The sequence below is a fragment of the Sturnus vulgaris genome, chromosome 15 (genome assembly GCF_052056855.1).
Source record: "Sturnus vulgaris isolate bStuVul1 chromosome 15, bStuVul1.hap1, whole genome shotgun sequence".
NCBI classification, from domain to species: Eukaryota; Metazoa; Chordata; class Aves; order Passeriformes; family Sturnidae; genus Sturnus; species Sturnus vulgaris.
The window spans coordinates 12,556,101-12,573,126 of NC_142257.1; the positions used below are offsets into that span (position 1 = coordinate 12,556,101).

Sequence of the window (17,026 nt, forward strand, 5' to 3'; positions counted from 1 at the left end):
TTATTTCCAAAGGCTGCACAAACAGGGCATCTGAAACAAACAGGGCAGCTTCTCCCATCCACGGCCCGAAGTGTGTTCAAAACACTCTGAATAATCAAAACTAATCTCACAAACGTGCCCTTACCCTACACAGGTGGGGTGAAGCATGCAGCGTGCCCACGCCCTGCATGTCTCCCTCAGTCCCATCACCTCCCAAATTCCTCCTCTTAATTGCACAACCCAGGAAAAGACAATTCAGCATAATGCCAACTTCTCCCCCTCCTAAGCTCCAAGCCAAAGGAGCATGGGAAGGAAAGAAGACGAGCGTGACTGTCACTCCTGCAGACAGAAAAACAGCCCAGTGATGGGGCCCTTGGTGTGCACAGTGGTGCCTTGAGACGACAGGACTGGGGACAGTGGGGACACTCAGAGACAGGGCTGTGCCTTTCCCTGCAGCTGGAGACAGCACTGGTATTCTGCCACAGAAGATAATATTTAGGGAGCTTCTGGCCTTCCAGCAATGCTGGGGACTGGCTGACAGCTGCCACCACAGCACAGATGACAAGCCCTGACACCATACCAGCCTCCTGAAAGGGAGCTATTCTTCAGGCTCTCATTTGTTTTGCCAATGTTGAGGACATACACAGCCTCAGCCTCCACCAGCTCACGTCCTTCCACCCACTATCTCAGCACTCACTGCAGTTATGAGTGGTTCAGAGCAGCTCTGGAGCTCCCACGCAGAACAACACATTGCATCTCTGCTGCAGGAGGAAGAGACACCCCAGATTCACCAGCAGTGGCAGCACCACAGCAGGGAAGAGAAAAACAAACAAACAAACAAAAAATCCTATTCTGGGCAACATTTGTACCCAGTGCATACACTGAAAATAAGTATTAAACTGCCATGGGCTCCAGTTGAGTTTATTGATTCAGTGGTTGAGGCAGTCAGAGCTAGCTTCCTGTGTGAGGACATGCAAAATTCCAGGGGAGGGATTGCAGGGCTTGGAGACGCAGCCACCAATTTGTCCCCTCCAACGAAAGGCCATTTTCTGCATCATTCCTTCCCAAAAAAAGCACACGCTACAGGCAGAAGAGCTGGCCAGCAGAGGGAGGGGAAGGGTTGCCCCTGCTGAGTTGGCTTTCTGATGCCTGTTACCAGCTTGGAGAAAAGTCTGTTACTTGTGCTTCACACTGCATGGGACACCACCTGAGTTTTTCCAGGCAAAAGGTAAAATAACTGAATAGCAGAAACAGTCAAGAAGATTTAATCCCGGAACTTTCGAATGATGCCAACTGTCTGGGTGAAAAAGAGAGCAGAGGGAATAACTGAATTCAAATCAATCCCCTTTTCCACTGGAATTGAGCAATGGAAAGGTTTCCCTTGAGAGTTCATTTAGAAGAAAATGTAAGCCTGTGCTTAGGACCTGCAGTGCTAAGACTTCTGGTCATGAAACACAGAGCTGTTCTCAGCTTACTCCTCAAGCCCATCTTTCACAGACTAAGGCATCACCCTGGCCCCTTACAGGGAAGAGTGGGTTTAGGCTGTGCAGTCATTAGGTGAACCCTGAGCTTACAGAAAGCAGCAACAACGCATGAATTTTATCACAATGTAGGTGGTTATGGAAGGAACAAGCACCATCCAAAGGTTCCTCTCCTCCCACAGAGCTGGGAGCAGGTGACAAGACAGCAGTGGTGTGTAAACAGGTAGCACTCATACACAGCTGACAAACTTACTACATCCTCCCCAAGCTCAGCAACTCACTGTGACAAAGCAAATCCCATGGTCTATTTCCAGCAAAGAAGTTGCTCTTCAGCTTTCCTCTGTATAAAATGGTGTTTTATCTGCAAGATCTTCTAACGGACATTAATTTATTGTAAAGCTGCCAGTACCAGCCTAGCTGTCAATCACTTACATGAAGGGAAATCTCACGATTGCATACAGACAGCCATCTCCAACCACAGCTCACATGCTGCCATGTACATATATCCAGTGCTCTCTGCCCTGGGCATCAATGTTCACACATCCCTGTCTGAGCAGGCAGTGGTGTCCACACAGAGCAATCAGCCAAAAGTTAGCTTTTCATGTTAAAACTCCTTATCTGAGCCAAACCTTGAGACTGAAGATGCCTGCATCTCACAAAACTGCTGTTTTGAGCCCACTGCCTTTGCACCTCCATGTCAGGCTGTGGGTTAGTGCAGATAGTTAAGCAACAGCATTTTGTGAGGTCAGTGGGTCTTATTTAAAAAGAGAGAAAGCAAAAGATTTGGGAAAGCAGAAGTCTTACAGTCTCAGTCTCACATCTCATCCCATTTATTCTCCTATGCATCTCCAGTCACTTCTCTGTCAGTTTTTCCCCTCCCAGCTTTTTCAAGCTCCTTCAGAGCTTCTGCTTTCAAGCAGCTTTTGGCTTCCACTTGTATGTGGTGGTTGGGCTGTTTCCCACTCAACATCCTAGCATTCTTGCTAATACTGCTAGTGTCTGCTTCAGCACAGTCACCACACTTGCTAACTCAGTCCCGGCCAGCTCAGGCAATGGAGAAGCTCTGAGCTTTAATGACAAAATAAAAGTATTTAATAAATGAACCAAACACTATCAGTTTTCCTTCTACCCTGGTGGTGAGCAGTTTCTGGGTCTCCAGAAGTGATGCCTGCAGCCCAAGCCCTGAACACAGCTGTGGTTAACAAGAGCAGATGAGCAGAAAACTTCAGTCTTCAGGGGCTGAAGCAAATCTTTCTCACAGCCACAAAAACAAAGGTGGTGTTGAGCACCACTGGTGTGATCCTGCTACCTCAGAGGCAGCTTTCCATGGGTGAGCTTCCTTTCATTTGTTTTTCTTGGTCATTTCCAACAGCAGCACTTGAAGGGCACTTTATGGTGCTGGAGACAGAGCATTCTGGAGGACTGTTCAAGGGAAGCATGCTTCTGGAGAGTTTTCAAAACACATTATCCAAACCTAAGGATACTACACTCCAGGATATCAGTGTCAGCTGGACACTCATAAATAGCTTCACCAATCATGACCCATTGTGTATCAAAACCCTACTTCAGAGGCTTTTTCAGCATTACTTCCTACTGCAAAGACAAACAGCCAGTAAAAATAAGTGAATTTATCATCACCTTTGCTTGGCAGAAACAAGCTACTCCCACATGGACTTCATGCTCAGGAAGCTGAGGTAAGGTAATACAAAATGGCAACAAGAAATGTGTAAGCCGCACAGAAAGAAAACCCAGAACACCTGAATCATGCAGTTTCCATGTTCCACTGCTGGAGGAACAACTGCTGAGATGCAAGCTAGGGGTAAAGGAAACAGCAGCTGGGACAGACATCTGCCCCACATAAATGGAAATGAGATGCCGCTCTACTACCCACCTTTGCCAGATTCATGATTCCAGGCAAAAGGAAAACTGAGATCACCAGACCTACTGTGCCTGCAGATCCCTATAAACCCATTCCTGCACAAAGCAATCAGATTTCTTCCTCATGGAGTTGGGCACTCAAGCAAGCCATGCTGGAGCCTCGCCATTTCCCTTTGGTGCCCAAATGAGAGACAAGCACCTTCAGGAGGTTTTTTTCCCCCTTTCTATTTTTAAAATCAAAGTGAGAGAGTATTGATGTAAGTACAACAAGCATTCAAGTGCCCACACCAAAAAAGCAAATTAATTTAATTTTCTCCAGAACTAGGCAATTTTTTAGGTTCCTGTAACACCTATGAAAACTAGCACAGGCAACAGCAGGCACGCCAAAATAACATTAAAAGTATTTTTATATGATACAAATGCAGAAAGAATTGCAGTGAGAGAGTCTTAGTGCTTTCATTCTCTGCTGCTGTCTACCTCAATCTACTCCTCTCAGAGCCTATAAACATCAGCTTTCTTAAATAAGACCCCAAATTCAATTTTCCTTTATGCAGGTTTTAAGTAAGTTATAGTCTTGAAAAGTCATTCCTGAGCTGGAAACTTTTGGGCCAGGATTCAAAGAAATGAAGCAGGGTTTGAGATCCTTGGCAAAAGGTATCTTACAGAGAAAAGAGTAGTAGGGACTTGTTTGTGCTCAAACGGCATGCCTATAATTCAGACAGCCACCACTGCTGTTCCCATTTATTTATTAATATCACACCAGACTATTTTGACTTTGGAGAGCTATGCTATTTAATGCAGTAAAAATGTTTTTAGTTCTGAAAGCGTACAAGCCACAACACCAAGCTCTTTAACGAGAGCAGCCTTCCGAAAACGACAAAAAAATTCAAGCTGTAGCAAAGAATAGTTTTGGGCCGACAGACTTCAGCTAGATTGACTTCCGATAGCAGTTACACAACATGTGAGCTGCAGAGAGGCGGCAGTGCACAGGTCACGCTCCATATTTGCTCTACAGCATTCCTCATACTTTGGCTCAGGGAGCAGTCAACCTGAAGGATTTGCTTTACCCGTGTTTGAATTACCGTGTCTCTCGCTGTATTATACATACATACAACGCTAAGTTACTACTGCAGTGTTTGCATACCAGTGGTATGTAAACAGTTGGTATTTAGGAAGGTCTGACCCCATTTCTTGCCGCCCGTCTTTGCGGGGCGACGCATGCCTTCAGACACACGGATCCCGGATACCCTTCATAAGCATCGTGGACATCCCGGCAGTTATTCCCGAACGCCGCGGTGCCGGTGACAGCACCAGAGACAGCTGCGAGGCCCGGAACCCTCCTTTCACTGTTCCCTCTGCCCACGGCGCGGGCAGGACCTTCCCGCAAAGACTTTCCCCGCACCCGCCGCGAGCACCGGCATCGCCCCGCTCCCCTTCCAGCTCCCCCCCTCCATGCCACCGCCGGGGCAGCGGCTGCGCATCCTCCGCGGTGCTCTGGACCCATCACCCGCCGGTGCCTCCCACCATCCGAGGGATAAAGAAACCCCAGGCTGTGCGGTTGAGGAGAAGCGCGTACGAGAGCGGGGCGGTGCTCACCGAGAAGCGCTCCAGATCGGTGGCGGCCATGCCGGGGATGCCGCGGCTCCGGCGGCGGGAGCGCTGCTGCCGCTGCCCGCCGCGAGTAGATACGGCTGAATGGATCCAATATGGCCACTTCCTAGAAACTTCCTCCGCCTGTCGCAAGGCACCACCCACCCGCCGGACCGGGGGAACCGAGGGGACGGGCACCCCCAGGGCGGGTGTCAGCCTTCTCTCGGGAGTTCCCGCCGCCCTCACGGTACGGAGGGGAGTGGGACCGGCTGACAGCGGTCGGGCTTCCCCGGCGGGTCCTCACGGCCCCTGCCGGGGGTCAGGTAGCGAACACATGGCACGGGTGGCCGTGGCAGGCGAAGGGGGCTGTGAGCGCCCCCAGAACGGGGCATTGTGCCAGCGGAAGGGCCAGGAGCATCCTCTGTAGGGGTCACACAGACTCATCTCCCCATCTCGGGAACGTCTCCAGCGTTCAAGCAGGATATCACATTCCACAGGGCAGCGGTGCCTCTGCACCGAGGTGCCTCTGTAACACGTGGAAGCCACACCAAAGTGCAGCTGCAGCGTGAGTTTGGGCCGGGACACGAGAGCTCACGGCCATTAACGCTGTCCGTGTTTATGGTAACTTAAAGTATGCAACAAAGGGCTGCGGAGTCTTTCTTCAACAGTCTTTCCCACCTAAGGAACTGAGCCAAGGCCAGCGTCAGCCTCTGTAACGCAGACATTGGTATTTCACGAACTGTTAGCACCGAGCGGTTTCTGTGGCTTTCTGGTGCCCTCTGGTGCAGTGCAGTTATCCAGAACAGCTCACCAGAGCCATGCGTGCTTTCGGTTGTGCTGCTGGGTCACTAGACCAGACTTGCACCGCTAATCCGTTACGCTGGTTTTGTCTGAGACTTTTCCCTCTGTCCCTGCCTCACCCTCTCGGAGCAATCCACTCTTCTTGGAGAGCTGAGTTTGATCTAAGAGACCAAATACTTCTGCCTACAACGCTCTTTGCGTCGAAGGGACACATGAGGATAATTTTCAACCCCCCAAGAAAATAATTCCTCCTACCACTTGTCCCGTTCCACTATAAAAGGGGGACTCGGGGAGGATTCTCTTGATAGATTTCTCGGACGAAAATAAACAGTAACCGCAGCAATATTATATCTGAGAACCGTTTATTGATAAAAAAGGGTAAGTGTTTTTACTAAAGGGGGATAGGAAAAGGTGCAGGGAGGGAAAAAGAGAGAAGGAGAAGGAAACAGAAGACAGTGACAGTGTTACCCCAAGAACCCCGGTCGTCTGTCAGCATCAACTCAGCAGGTGGAATGTGCATGCTGCAAACCGCGGTGTGTGTGCGTAGCTCCCGTGGCGGGCTGACGCAATTTCCAAACAGTAGCAGTCTGCATGTTCTTTCCGTCGGCGGAAGTCCTGGAGCATTACAGATTCCCAGGGTCGGGGCGCCGCGGCTGCGCTTGCGGCTGGGTGCTGGCGGCGGCGATAGGCTGGTCGCTACAGGCTAGTGCTGCGGCAGGTTGGTGCAGGCGGGCAGCGCAGGAAACAGCGGCGGTTGCGGTCAAGTACAAGCAGGCTCGTGCTGCGGACGACGGCTGCGGCTCCAGGTTCGGCTGGGTGCAAGCCGGCGGCGGTGGCGGCTGTGCCTAGGAAGCACGGCGGGGGCGGCTGGCTACAGCGGCGCCCGCTCTGTCGGGGAGGCAGAGCACGAGATCGTCCCGGTGGTGAGATGGGTACGGGCACGGAAGCAGGACCACAGGGAAGAAAAGGCGGGGAGTGGAGGGGGGGGGGGGGGGGAGAAAAGCCAAGATGACCCTCCAAGTGAGCCCAGAAACCCTTCAAGAAACCCAAAGCAAAAATGGCTCCTGTTGTGTAGCAGTTAGCTGCTTTTATGTGCTGAGGTTCCTCCCACAGCTTGATTTTCCGTGCATTCTTCGCATCCGGGCATCCGGACATTTGCCCCACCAGCAAGTGAGGGAGGTCACTCACAGTCTGAGCCTGGAGGCTTTCTCTGGCCTGACTGGCTGCTAGGAGAAGCCCTCCCGGGGACAGGGCTGCCAGCTCATAGACAGCCCTTAAAGGAATCTTTCACCTCATGGTAACATACCTTGAGCCATAAATAAAAATCAGATTTGTTATAAATGAGAGACAAAAGTCTCGATATTCAACAAAATTTAGATTGTTTTATTTGATCTAGAAAGAGCAAGCAGCGCTCTGGGGAACGTGAGGGGTCACTGCCAACTCCACGCTCCACCGAACTTTGGTTTGCAGCCTCTTCTTACACTGTGGTTTCTCGTTGTAATCAATAATTTTTGGGTTTTTTGTTATCATAAGCAGTGGTGGTTGAATAAACATCCTTACCCAAATTCACAAAGCCTCTGGGCAATAGTCAGTCACAGATAGTTATCTGGTCCGTGTAGATAACCACGAGAGAAGTTCTGGAAGTCTGGTCCTTGAGATAGGCAGCATTGTTCAGACAAAGGCAGGAAGGGCTATTGGGAAGGCTGATTTTGCAAGCTGGTAGCTGATACAACTTATTTGGAAAACATAACATAATGAACCATAACAAGGTGATTTTAAATAGAATGATTTTATTATATAATTTCCTTTATCTAGTGTCTATGCTTCACTTCAGAGCTTAGTATTCTGGTTTATACAAACCTCAATGCTTTTGTGATTAACACGAATCTTTTATCAATTATCACAGAATGGTCCCTCTCACCACCACACACAGGAGTCAAAGAAAAGCAGTGTGTGCACAAAAATAGAGCAGTTACTGTGCAAGTTTTGAAGGCCCAGTAGAAATCCTCCAGGAGCTTTGGGGACTCACAGAGCCCTCTCTCCTTTACTCTCAGGCAGCATCTACTCAGCTGAGCTACTCAAAGCCCATCCTCAGGGCTGCTTCTCCCTCAGTGAACACAGCAGCCACAGGGCAGTCACTGAGTCACTGGGTTACAGCAGGTGTCCATATTTTACATCTCCACATCTCTGATTCTTCGCAAGCCTCCTTGTGTTCCACCTGCATAGTGCTTCAGGAGTTCTAGGAAACACTGTTCATTCTGGAAGGGCACTGTGCTTATGCTGGAGTAAATAATAGAGGATATAAACTTAGATGTAGGTAATTGAAGGGGGAGGGCAAAGGTTAGAGGGATCAGAGATCAGGAAGAAAGTTGTGTTCTCCCTTTAAGTAATTTCAAGGCGTTTTCTGAGATGGTGTAATCCAAATGACTTGCTTTTTGAAACACGATAAATCTGGTGAAGGTCAAAGGAGCTGTCTTTCTCTTTCCTGAGCAAACTGCCTTCAACCAAATTAATTCTGCTAATCCATGTATTAGTTGTGGATAAAGACAGGTTTCAAAAAATGTATTTCTCTGAAAACGTCATTGCTGAATACCATCTGTTAATTTATTTTCACCAAAAAATACCAAAACTACTCTCAACCTTTTTGCTGTCACAGCCACAGCTCTTAATACTGCCAGGGACAGCAAAGCTGTCCTGCTGGTTCCTGGCACCTGAAGCCAAAGCCTGAGCAGTGTTATAAGCTTGCTGAACCTTTTATTCATTTATCCCTTGCAAGTGAAAAGTTCCTTCAAACCAAATATTAATTTTATCATCTTGTTTCTTTGGCTGATTCCCAAAGGTTCTCTAGTTCTCCCTGTCTCCCTCAGCACAAAATGTGGAGGCTAAAATCTGGTGTTTCTGGTGTACAGATGGAAGTGAAAGTTACTACAGAAGCAGAGTTAACTTTCCAGGCTGCTTTCATATATCACAAGCAAAAATAAACAGATCAAAAGTTCCTGAAAGTTCCTTTTTTTTTCTTTTCTTTTCTTTTTTTTTTTTTTTTACTTTACAATCAGCTTTGTGAGTCCTTATTTAAGACAATGTGAAAGTCTTACTTAACACATGCCTGAATGCCAGGTACTTTTGGAGAAGCAATTGACATCGATTCGTTAAGAGGTCTATTCTGTTCCAATAAAGTGCACAATGTAACAAGAAAAGGCTAACAAAAGCTGATTCCTGTCAGGAAAATTAATCCACAAACACCTAAAGTTTACGTCCAAAAAGGAGACAGAAGAGTCCTGTAACTTTATTTTAATAAAGGGAGAGGCCATGGGGCATTTCCCCTGGGGTCTCTCAGAACTTTTAGAGGAGAGAGCTTCCTTTTTATCCTAATTTCCCAGCTGCATTTCCCTCTCTCTTTCCCCACTAGATGAGGTACTTGAAAGGTATAGACTTCCCAAAACGCATAATACCCCCTTCTAAGGATACCCCCCCGTTTTTCTTTTTCCTTATGTCTTTGTTCTTTTTATCTAAATCCAGAGATGTAGTACAGTCTTGAGTGAGTAACAGCCTGTGTCAATTAGTGGAATTCCTATGGAATTTATGTTTCCTTCTATTGCTTCTTTCACCTCTCTGTATGTGGCCTTATCTACCACCAGGCCCACGGTTTGTTTGTAAAGACACCTTCTTCTCATTCTTTTCGTTCCCAGTTCCCAGTTTCTAGTTTCTGTGAGCTGCAGGTTGGATTCACAGCACAAAGGAAACTGTGAGACATTGCAACAGATCAAGAGCCAACACTGCTGCCTCCTGGCTCTGTGCTGTGCTGCTCAGACCTCCTGGAGCTGGAGTCCTCTGTCCTTTTGTCCAGCAACACTGCCACCAGTGTGTAGCAGATCTCTGCCACAGCAGAGCACTGCGTAAAAGCTCAGTTATTTTTAATCACTTTGTTATTTCAAAAAGCACACTGTTTCTAGTGCCAAATCAAGAGAAACCCTGCTGATTTCAAAAGGTTCAGTTGCATAAAAAATGCTTCAAGAGAAGTGACTTGGATTTGGTAACTCCTTTAACTCCTAATTGTTATGCAAATTATTTATAACAGCTCCGTAATTAAATTTATATTATAGTGCTGGATACTCCCGCAAGGGCTTTAAATTTCATGGAATATTTGTACCTGCTAAAACCACAGTGGATTTAAGCTGTGGGTTTTTTACAGGTGAAGACCTGGGACAGAGAGCACAAAGGACTGGAGAGGCACAGATGTGTCCCTGGAATCTCTTTGTCCTGGGGAGAGCAGGGGAAATGCCCCTCTCTGCATGAATGGTGACATTGCAGCAGCACAGTTCTGATGGTTGGGAAGATCAGCAGGAGGTTCTTCACATTGTGAACACGGGCATAGGCAATGAAAGAGGAAAGACATAAATGCTATCACACAGCCCCTTTGACTTCCTAGATAGACACAGAGAGCAAGAGATCATCCCACCTGCCACATGACTACAGAAGCAAGACCAAGGCATTTTGAGGATGGCTCCAACTTTCAGGGCTGAATAAAATCCTTGATTTTTAAATCCAGGTGTTGCAGACAAATAGATCTCATTCAGGGTTTTCAACACAGGCCAGAGGTAGCAGCTTTTGGATAACTATACATTTCTCACTGTGTGTCCTGGGGATTACTAGAAATCAAATGGTTTATAGCTACACTTTTAGCATCAATACCACCAAGCACTTCATTAAACTTCCATTGGTTATACTGGCAATATATGGAGCTCATAAGGCATTTCTACAGAAGTGCTATCTTTTTAAACTAGAAGTCAATAGGAGCTGTAGGTCCATTTCCATACAGAAACAGACCCCAAATTTCCCTGTCCCCTAATGCTGAAGTGCAGCAGAAGGTAGATTTAGATTAGCTAGATTAGAAGAAAACTCTCTCCTGTGAGGATGGTGAGGCCCTGGCACAGGCTGTCCAGAGAAGCTGTGGATGCCCCATCCCTGGATTCAAGGCCTGGCTGAATGGGCCTTGGAACAACTGTGGGTGGTCGAAGGTGTCCCTACCCATGGCAAGAAGGCTGGGAGCTTTAAGGTCCCTTCCAAACCAAATCATTCTATGAGTTGATTTTATTGCCACACTGAACCTCATGCCAGGTTTGCATTATCCTGCTAAAATCCCATCAAGTTTGCAGGCACCATCTGAAAAACAGAAAATGCTTGGGATGAATCCTTGACTCATCTGTGTGAACAAGCAGTGTTTAATAAATATACAGACTCTAAGATACATAGAAAACTGTGTTTGAATGGCTGCTGTTAAGAAACATCTTCTGAACTGGTTACTGAGGTGCTTGAGTTAGAGCTGAATCCTTCTCATTTATGAGAAAATGCCTTTTAACTGTAAATTATCTCCCCTTCCCCCCTCCCCCCCCCCGCCCCCCCCCCCCCCCCCCCCCCCCCTTCACAGACTTTTGCTCAATTGTTTATCTATGGAACATTACTGTATTTCTTCATCGAACAAAGAAAGAGCTAATTTCCCTCACAATGTGTGGTCTTTGTTTCACATGAAAATATCAACAAGTAAAGTGGGAAATCATGGGCTTTGTCATCCTATTTAGTCTGGGAACCCTGATTTAATTTTGGAGGAAAATAAGTTTTCTTTGAGGTAGAAGTTCCATCTGCAGTCATTAGCAGCTAAGCTTCACCTTTCTACAAAGCAGCAGCATCCTGTCTGACTGGGATTATCCTCCACATTCCCTTTTCCTCCTCTTTTGCTTCCAGCTTGGGATCTTGTCTTCCCGTCTTCCCCATTGCTCTGAGAAGATCATGCAGGAAAGAGTGAGACCTAGGGTACCATTTCCTTCAGTTTTGGGCAGTAGAAACTTCTTTGCTCTGACTAGATACTGTGCTTGATCTTCCACTTTATTTCCTGGTTTTATGTTGTGTGGATAATTACAGTCTTATAATCTTCACCTTACTCCTCTGAGGGGGTGGGAAAAGCTCCCAGGTTCACTATGCAGTTTACTTCACTGTAATAATGATAATTTGAGTTTGGGAAACTTCTTCACAGGAAAGGTAATTAACTCTCATCAGTCACATGGTTATAAATAGAGGCCAGTTCTCTACAGCCTATCATGCAGAAATAACAAACTGCAATATTTGTTTTTAAAAAGTAGTAGTAAATTAATCTAATCATGGGCTTCTGTATATTGTTTTTGTCTCAGCCAATAAATGAAAAATATCAAGACAGTTGGCTTGAGATCTCCTATGAAGCAGCCCACGGTATTCTGTAAGTAACCCAACAAGAAATACTTGCTTTGTAGGTTTTCGGTGACACAGAAAGAGGCAAAATTTTCACACTTTTTTAAGGCTGGAAATTTTGGATGACTGATGAATATAACATCCATAATGTTCCAGGATTTTATTGTCTATATTAATAAAATTCATTCAAAGAGTTTAATTTCTGCTCCAGAATCTGATCAGTGTTACCAGCACTCAGCAGACTAAGAGGAGCTCATTGGGACCTGGTCTTCTGACACTTGGCAATTCATCCCTGAATGGTGGGCAATCAAAAGGCATCAACAGCTAAAAAGAAAGGTGTTGGGAAGGATAAGGATTTGACAGGAAGGTCTCACAGATATGTATGTATAACAGATCTTTGAATGTAGAATTGAAGAAGGAATAGAAATGATAGCAAGTTTTGATGTAGAAGAAAAGAATTGCTGAGCCAGTCTTACTGGGTAACTAGAAAGCAAAGAGCAAGTGAGTTGGAAGGGGCTTTTATGACTTAAGCAAAGGATAAGTCCACCTCAAACAAAAGATGTTTTTAACAAACAAGGATTTTCACAAACAAGAAAGCCAATGTTGCAAGTAGAGAAAAGATCTCAGAATTTTCCACTGCAAGAAAACTAAAAAACAACTTCTAGCTTAAACTGTAACATACTAATCTTTTGTGATTGGACATAGTAACATGAATATGGTAATGTTAGTAGTTAGGATAGGCTATAGGTAAAAGTATTGATTGGTTGTCATGTATTAAGATGCTCTGTAATGAAAAGTATAGAATGCATTGTAACCAGAACTGGAGGGGGCTTCAGACGAACCTACAGCTGTGGCTGAAAAGGCTGTGGGCTGGGCTCTTGTCACCCACGAGCTGTGAATTGCTGTATCATTTGGATATAATAAACAGCACTTTAAAGAGGCCTGGAGTCCCCATCTCTCATTATGTCTCTTAGAGAAAGGTTGGCAAACAGGATGTGTGTGGTCTGGCACTGGCATGGGTGATTAGCCAGAAGTGTTGTTTTCTTCCTTATTGCAGATCATATAGGAGGTTAATGTGTTGGGCTACTAACACCCACTGAGATTGTGAAAAGGAGCACAACCACTTGCCATGGCTTGCCCAAGAAGAGAGTTCATGTAAGACATTACCTGCAGGTAATGTTCGTGGAGGCATTACCTGGGCAGAGAGGTCATTGTGTCAGGGCAGTTAAACCAGAGCAACCAGTTCAGACTGCATGGCATGAGGTACATATGTAAACATCCTGTGTCCTCTTCTATGACCTCCTGGCTATATATCCTTCAGCTCTGCAGCAATGGGGAATGCCAGGATCTGCAGAGGGCAACAGTCTCAGTAACTCCCCTCTTTTTGCACCTTGACCCAATGCAAGTGCTCAAGAGAGGCTTGACTATGTGGGTATATGCTAAGGGACATTGATGGCTGGGTCCTTGATACAGGGGGAGGGAGACCCTCCCTGCTCTTTTGGGAGTTTCTCTCAGAGGGGGAACGGGTTAGAAGACTGGAAGCAGGCTAGAAACAAGACTGGGAAGGAGTTGTGCACGCGCTCACTCTCGGAGTCGGAGGAGGAAGGCCGCAGCTGCTACCCCCATCCCAGCCATCCCAACGCTGAGAGACATCTTTTTCTGTTGTTGGACCCTGCGCTGCTGCCCTGCTCGAACGCTCTCCTGCTTCAGCCTGCCATCTCCAAGCATCCTGTTGGAGCACCGGGACCGATACTCCGAGCATCCCTGAGCCAAGTCTCTCCTCCACCCTTCCCATTCGGGACACAGCTGCCATCACTCCCAGTACCCCTGCAGCTGTGCGGGATCGCCGCATCTGCCCCTGTCCACCGGGAGCCGGCTGGCACTCACTGCCAACTGTGACGGTAACTGCACCAGAGGGGAAAGGTGTCCACAACCAAAAGAACTGTTACTGGGTTCCTGTTCTGTTTGCTGTTAATTTCATAGTTGTTGCTGTTTTGTTTGCCTTGTTATATATCTATACTAGTAAAGAACTGTTATTCCTATCTCCATATCTTTGCCTGAGAGCCCCTTAATTCAGAGGGAGGGATTTATTGGCTCCATTTCGAGGGAAGGCCCTGCTCTTCTCTAGTACACACCTGTCTTTTCAAACCAGGACGCCCCTCCCCCCAGTGCTTGAACCAATGGAAGCAACTGGAGCAACTTTTCCATTAACATTTGTAACCTAAGCAATTGGTTTTTTATAAGAGCTTATTCTTCTGAATCATTTCCCCTCCTCTCTTCCTTGCTCCTTTTTGTAGATACGGACTATAATCCTAGGGTAAAGCTGAAAGTTTGCAATGCAAAAATCAGATTGCTGAGATTTTCTTATGCCTGCAAGGGATTCTAGTAAGGATCTGAACAGTGAAAGCAAAGCACAGTTTTAGTATTTGGATGCAGGGTCATTTTTAGCTCTCTACATAGGGCAGGCAATGCCATGAGCTATAGAGCATTGCAGAACACTACATTGCTCAAGTGGCTGCCTCAGCAAGGGCAAGGTTGCTGTTCAGGCCATGTGAAAAGGCAGTAATAGGAGGAGTGCGATTCACATAGAAACACAGAACTAATACAAGAAGATTACACACTATTATTATGTGAAAGAGCATTACAGCAGCAAAATTATTTTGAGGAACTGGTTCAGTACCAGCTCGTTAGCAAAAGATGGAATAGTTTTACACACATTTGCACAAAGATGGAGAGAGAAGGGGAAGGAATGCCAAATGCAGTCTGTGGGAAAAGGCTCTTCTACCCTCAGTAAAGGTAAGTAAGAGGCAGAAGGGAAGTCAGCATCAGCGAGGACACACCTCACATTGCCTTCAAAATGGAGACTTTGACACAGACTCATCATAGAATCATTAACGTTGGAAAAGACGTCCAAGGTCTTCAAGTCCAGCCTTGAATAAACACCACCTTGTCTACTATGCTATGCCCAGTCATTACTTGAACATTTTGGGGATGGAGACCCCACCACCTCCCTGGGTAGATCATTCCAGAGTTTGAAATCTTTACTGTAAAGAAATTCCTTCTGATGCCCAACCTGAACTTCCCCTGGTGCAGCTTAAGGCCATTTCCTCTTGTCCTGTCACTGGTTGCCTGGGAGAAAAGGCCAAACCCCACCTTTGTAAAACCTCCTTGTAGAGTGTTAAGGTCTCCCCAGGCTAAAAACCTTCAGCACCTCAATGCTCAATCCTTCCTGAATTGAGGGGCCCAGAACTGGACACAGCACGTTAGGTGTGACCTCACCAGTGCTGAGCACCTGCCCTGCCCTGGTACCAGAGTACCAGACCTGCCCTGGTCCTGCTGGCCACACTATTACTGATACAGACCAGGATACCATTGGCCTTCTTGCCCATCTGGGCTCATGCTCAGCCACTGTCAACCAGCACCTCCAGGTTCTTTTCCACTGGGATGGTTTCCAGCCACTCTCTCCACAGTCTGTAGCTCTGCAGGGTGTTGCTGTAGCTGAAGTGTAGGCCCGTCATTTCACCTTGTTGATCATTTCACCTTGTTGACCCTCACACCATTTGCCTCAGCCCACTGATCCAGCCTATCCAGATCCCTCCACAGAGCCTTCTTATCCTCCAGCAGATCAACACTCTCACTCAACTTGGTTGCTGCGAGCTTACTGAAGGTGCTCTCCAGCCCCTTGTCCAGATGATTAATAAAGATATTAAACAATACTGGACACAATACTGAGTCCTGGGGAACCCCACTAGTGACCAGTCACCAATTGAATGTGACCATTCAGCATCACTCTCTGGGCTCAGCCATTCAGGCAGTTTTAAACCCTTTAGAGAAGAGTGGGCTCCAAGCCATGGGCTGCCAGCATCTCCAGGAGAATGCTGTGGGAGACAGTATTGAAGGCTTTGCTGAAGTCCAGGTAGACTATATCCACAGACTTTCCTACTAGGCAGGTCACTTGGTCATAAAAGGATATTCAATTTTATTAAGTTCTCAGACTGAAAACAACTCCAAATCTATTTGCTTTTTCTTATCCATCCTCATACAGTTATTTTTATCTGTCTTCATACCACACTGACTGTTCATTCTGTTCTCAGTTTCTCTTGCTCTTCTAGATCAACTGTTCAGGCACTGATTTAGTGATCTTAACTGCAACATTCAGAGGAGGAGAAAACAAGTTTGCAGGCCGAACATCCTTTTAAGAGGTCCTCAGTCCTCCTATTTTGCTTGGGGAAAAAACATTTTTCTGTGATTTATTTTCTCCTGTAGAGCAGAGAGCAGTAATGTTAAATGCTTACGCACGAGTAATTGATAAGACAGCAGAGACAGCTTCTCTATAAAAAGAGAAGATTCTTCTTCTCCTGGTGGACATGAACAGATGCAGCCATGCTGTAAATATTTCATTGTTTAAATAGACACATACATCCACACTGTAGATGCAATATAGATAAAAAACACAGATATTAATATATTATTATATATATTTATATGATAATATCTAGTATCATACAGAGTATATTTCAAAAGACTGACCCATCCACCCATCTTCTGACTAATTTTGAGGCATCAGCCTCTTGCCCAGCAGGACCACAGAACACCTGGGCTTTTCCAGGAGTGAAGACCAAGCTCTGCAGAGTGATTTCTACCCAATGCTGCTCCACTTACTTGCTACTGAAACAACAAAAACCAAACCAAACTAAACAAAAAAACCCCAAACAAAAAAATCGTTTTAGGAAGCTGGAAGACTAGTAAATATCTATTTACTAAAGCGTTCGGCCCTGCCCGAGAAGTCTCCCACACCCTCCTACCCTCATACGCTCTTGAGTCGGGGCTGGGTTCGTGTCAGCCGCTGTCCGCCCGTCCGCCCGTCCCCTCGTGCGGTGCCACTACCCCCACCACCCGCCACTGCCCGGGCCGGGCCCTCCCGGCAGCGCCGCCCCGCGGGCGTGGCGGGACCAGCGCCGGATCCGCAGCGCTCCCTGGGCGGGGCGGCTCAAGCACCTCCGTGGGAGCGGCCGCGGGGGAGGCGTTGGCCACATCAGGTGCCTCCCGCCCGGGTGCCCTAGCCAGCCCCGCGG

General features: G+C 46.8%; 1 protein-coding gene, 1 long non-coding RNA gene and 1 other non-coding gene across 24 annotated transcripts in view; 1 reads left to right on the top strand and 2 right to left on the bottom strand.

Moving 5' to 3' along the window:
• The window catches only part of SEPTIN8 (septin 8), a 47,830-nt gene extending 42,663 nt beyond the window's left edge, over positions 1-5,167 (bottom strand). For all 20 annotated transcript variants that reach the window (XR_015807000.1, XR_015806999.1, XR_015807006.1 and 17 more), the window contains exon 1: positions 4,935-5,167. Coding sequence is in view for 12 of the 20 variants with exons in the window: in XM_088173796.1 (XP_088029922.1) it covers positions 4,935-4,964 (30 nt within the window). In the remaining 8 variants the exon portion in view is untranslated. The remainder of the gene's footprint in view (positions 1-4,934) is intronic.
• Positions 5,168-6,454: 1,287 nt separating this feature from the next.
• On the top strand, positions 6,455-14,001 carry LOC106853846 (uncharacterized). 3 transcript variants are annotated; one of them, XR_015807009.1, is made up of 2 exons: positions 6,455-6,535; positions 11,915-14,001. It is a non-coding gene; the product is annotated as an uncharacterized LOC106853846 (transcript). The 3 variants fall into 3 exon arrangements; XR_015807008.1 differs by lacking the exon at positions 6,455-6,535 and adding an exon at positions 6,536-6,652; XR_015807007.1 differs by lacking the exon at positions 6,455-6,535 and adding an exon at positions 6,565-6,661.
• A 553-nt stretch (positions 14,002-14,554) lies between these two features.
• LOC148221992 (uncharacterized) lies at positions 14,555-16,834 on the bottom strand. Its single transcript, XR_015807012.1, has 2 exons — positions 16,757-16,834; positions 14,555-16,211 (listed from the first exon to the last, which is right to left on the bottom strand). It is a non-coding gene; the product is annotated as an uncharacterized LOC148221992 (long non-coding RNA).
• Positions 16,835-17,026: the final 192 nt, after the last annotated feature.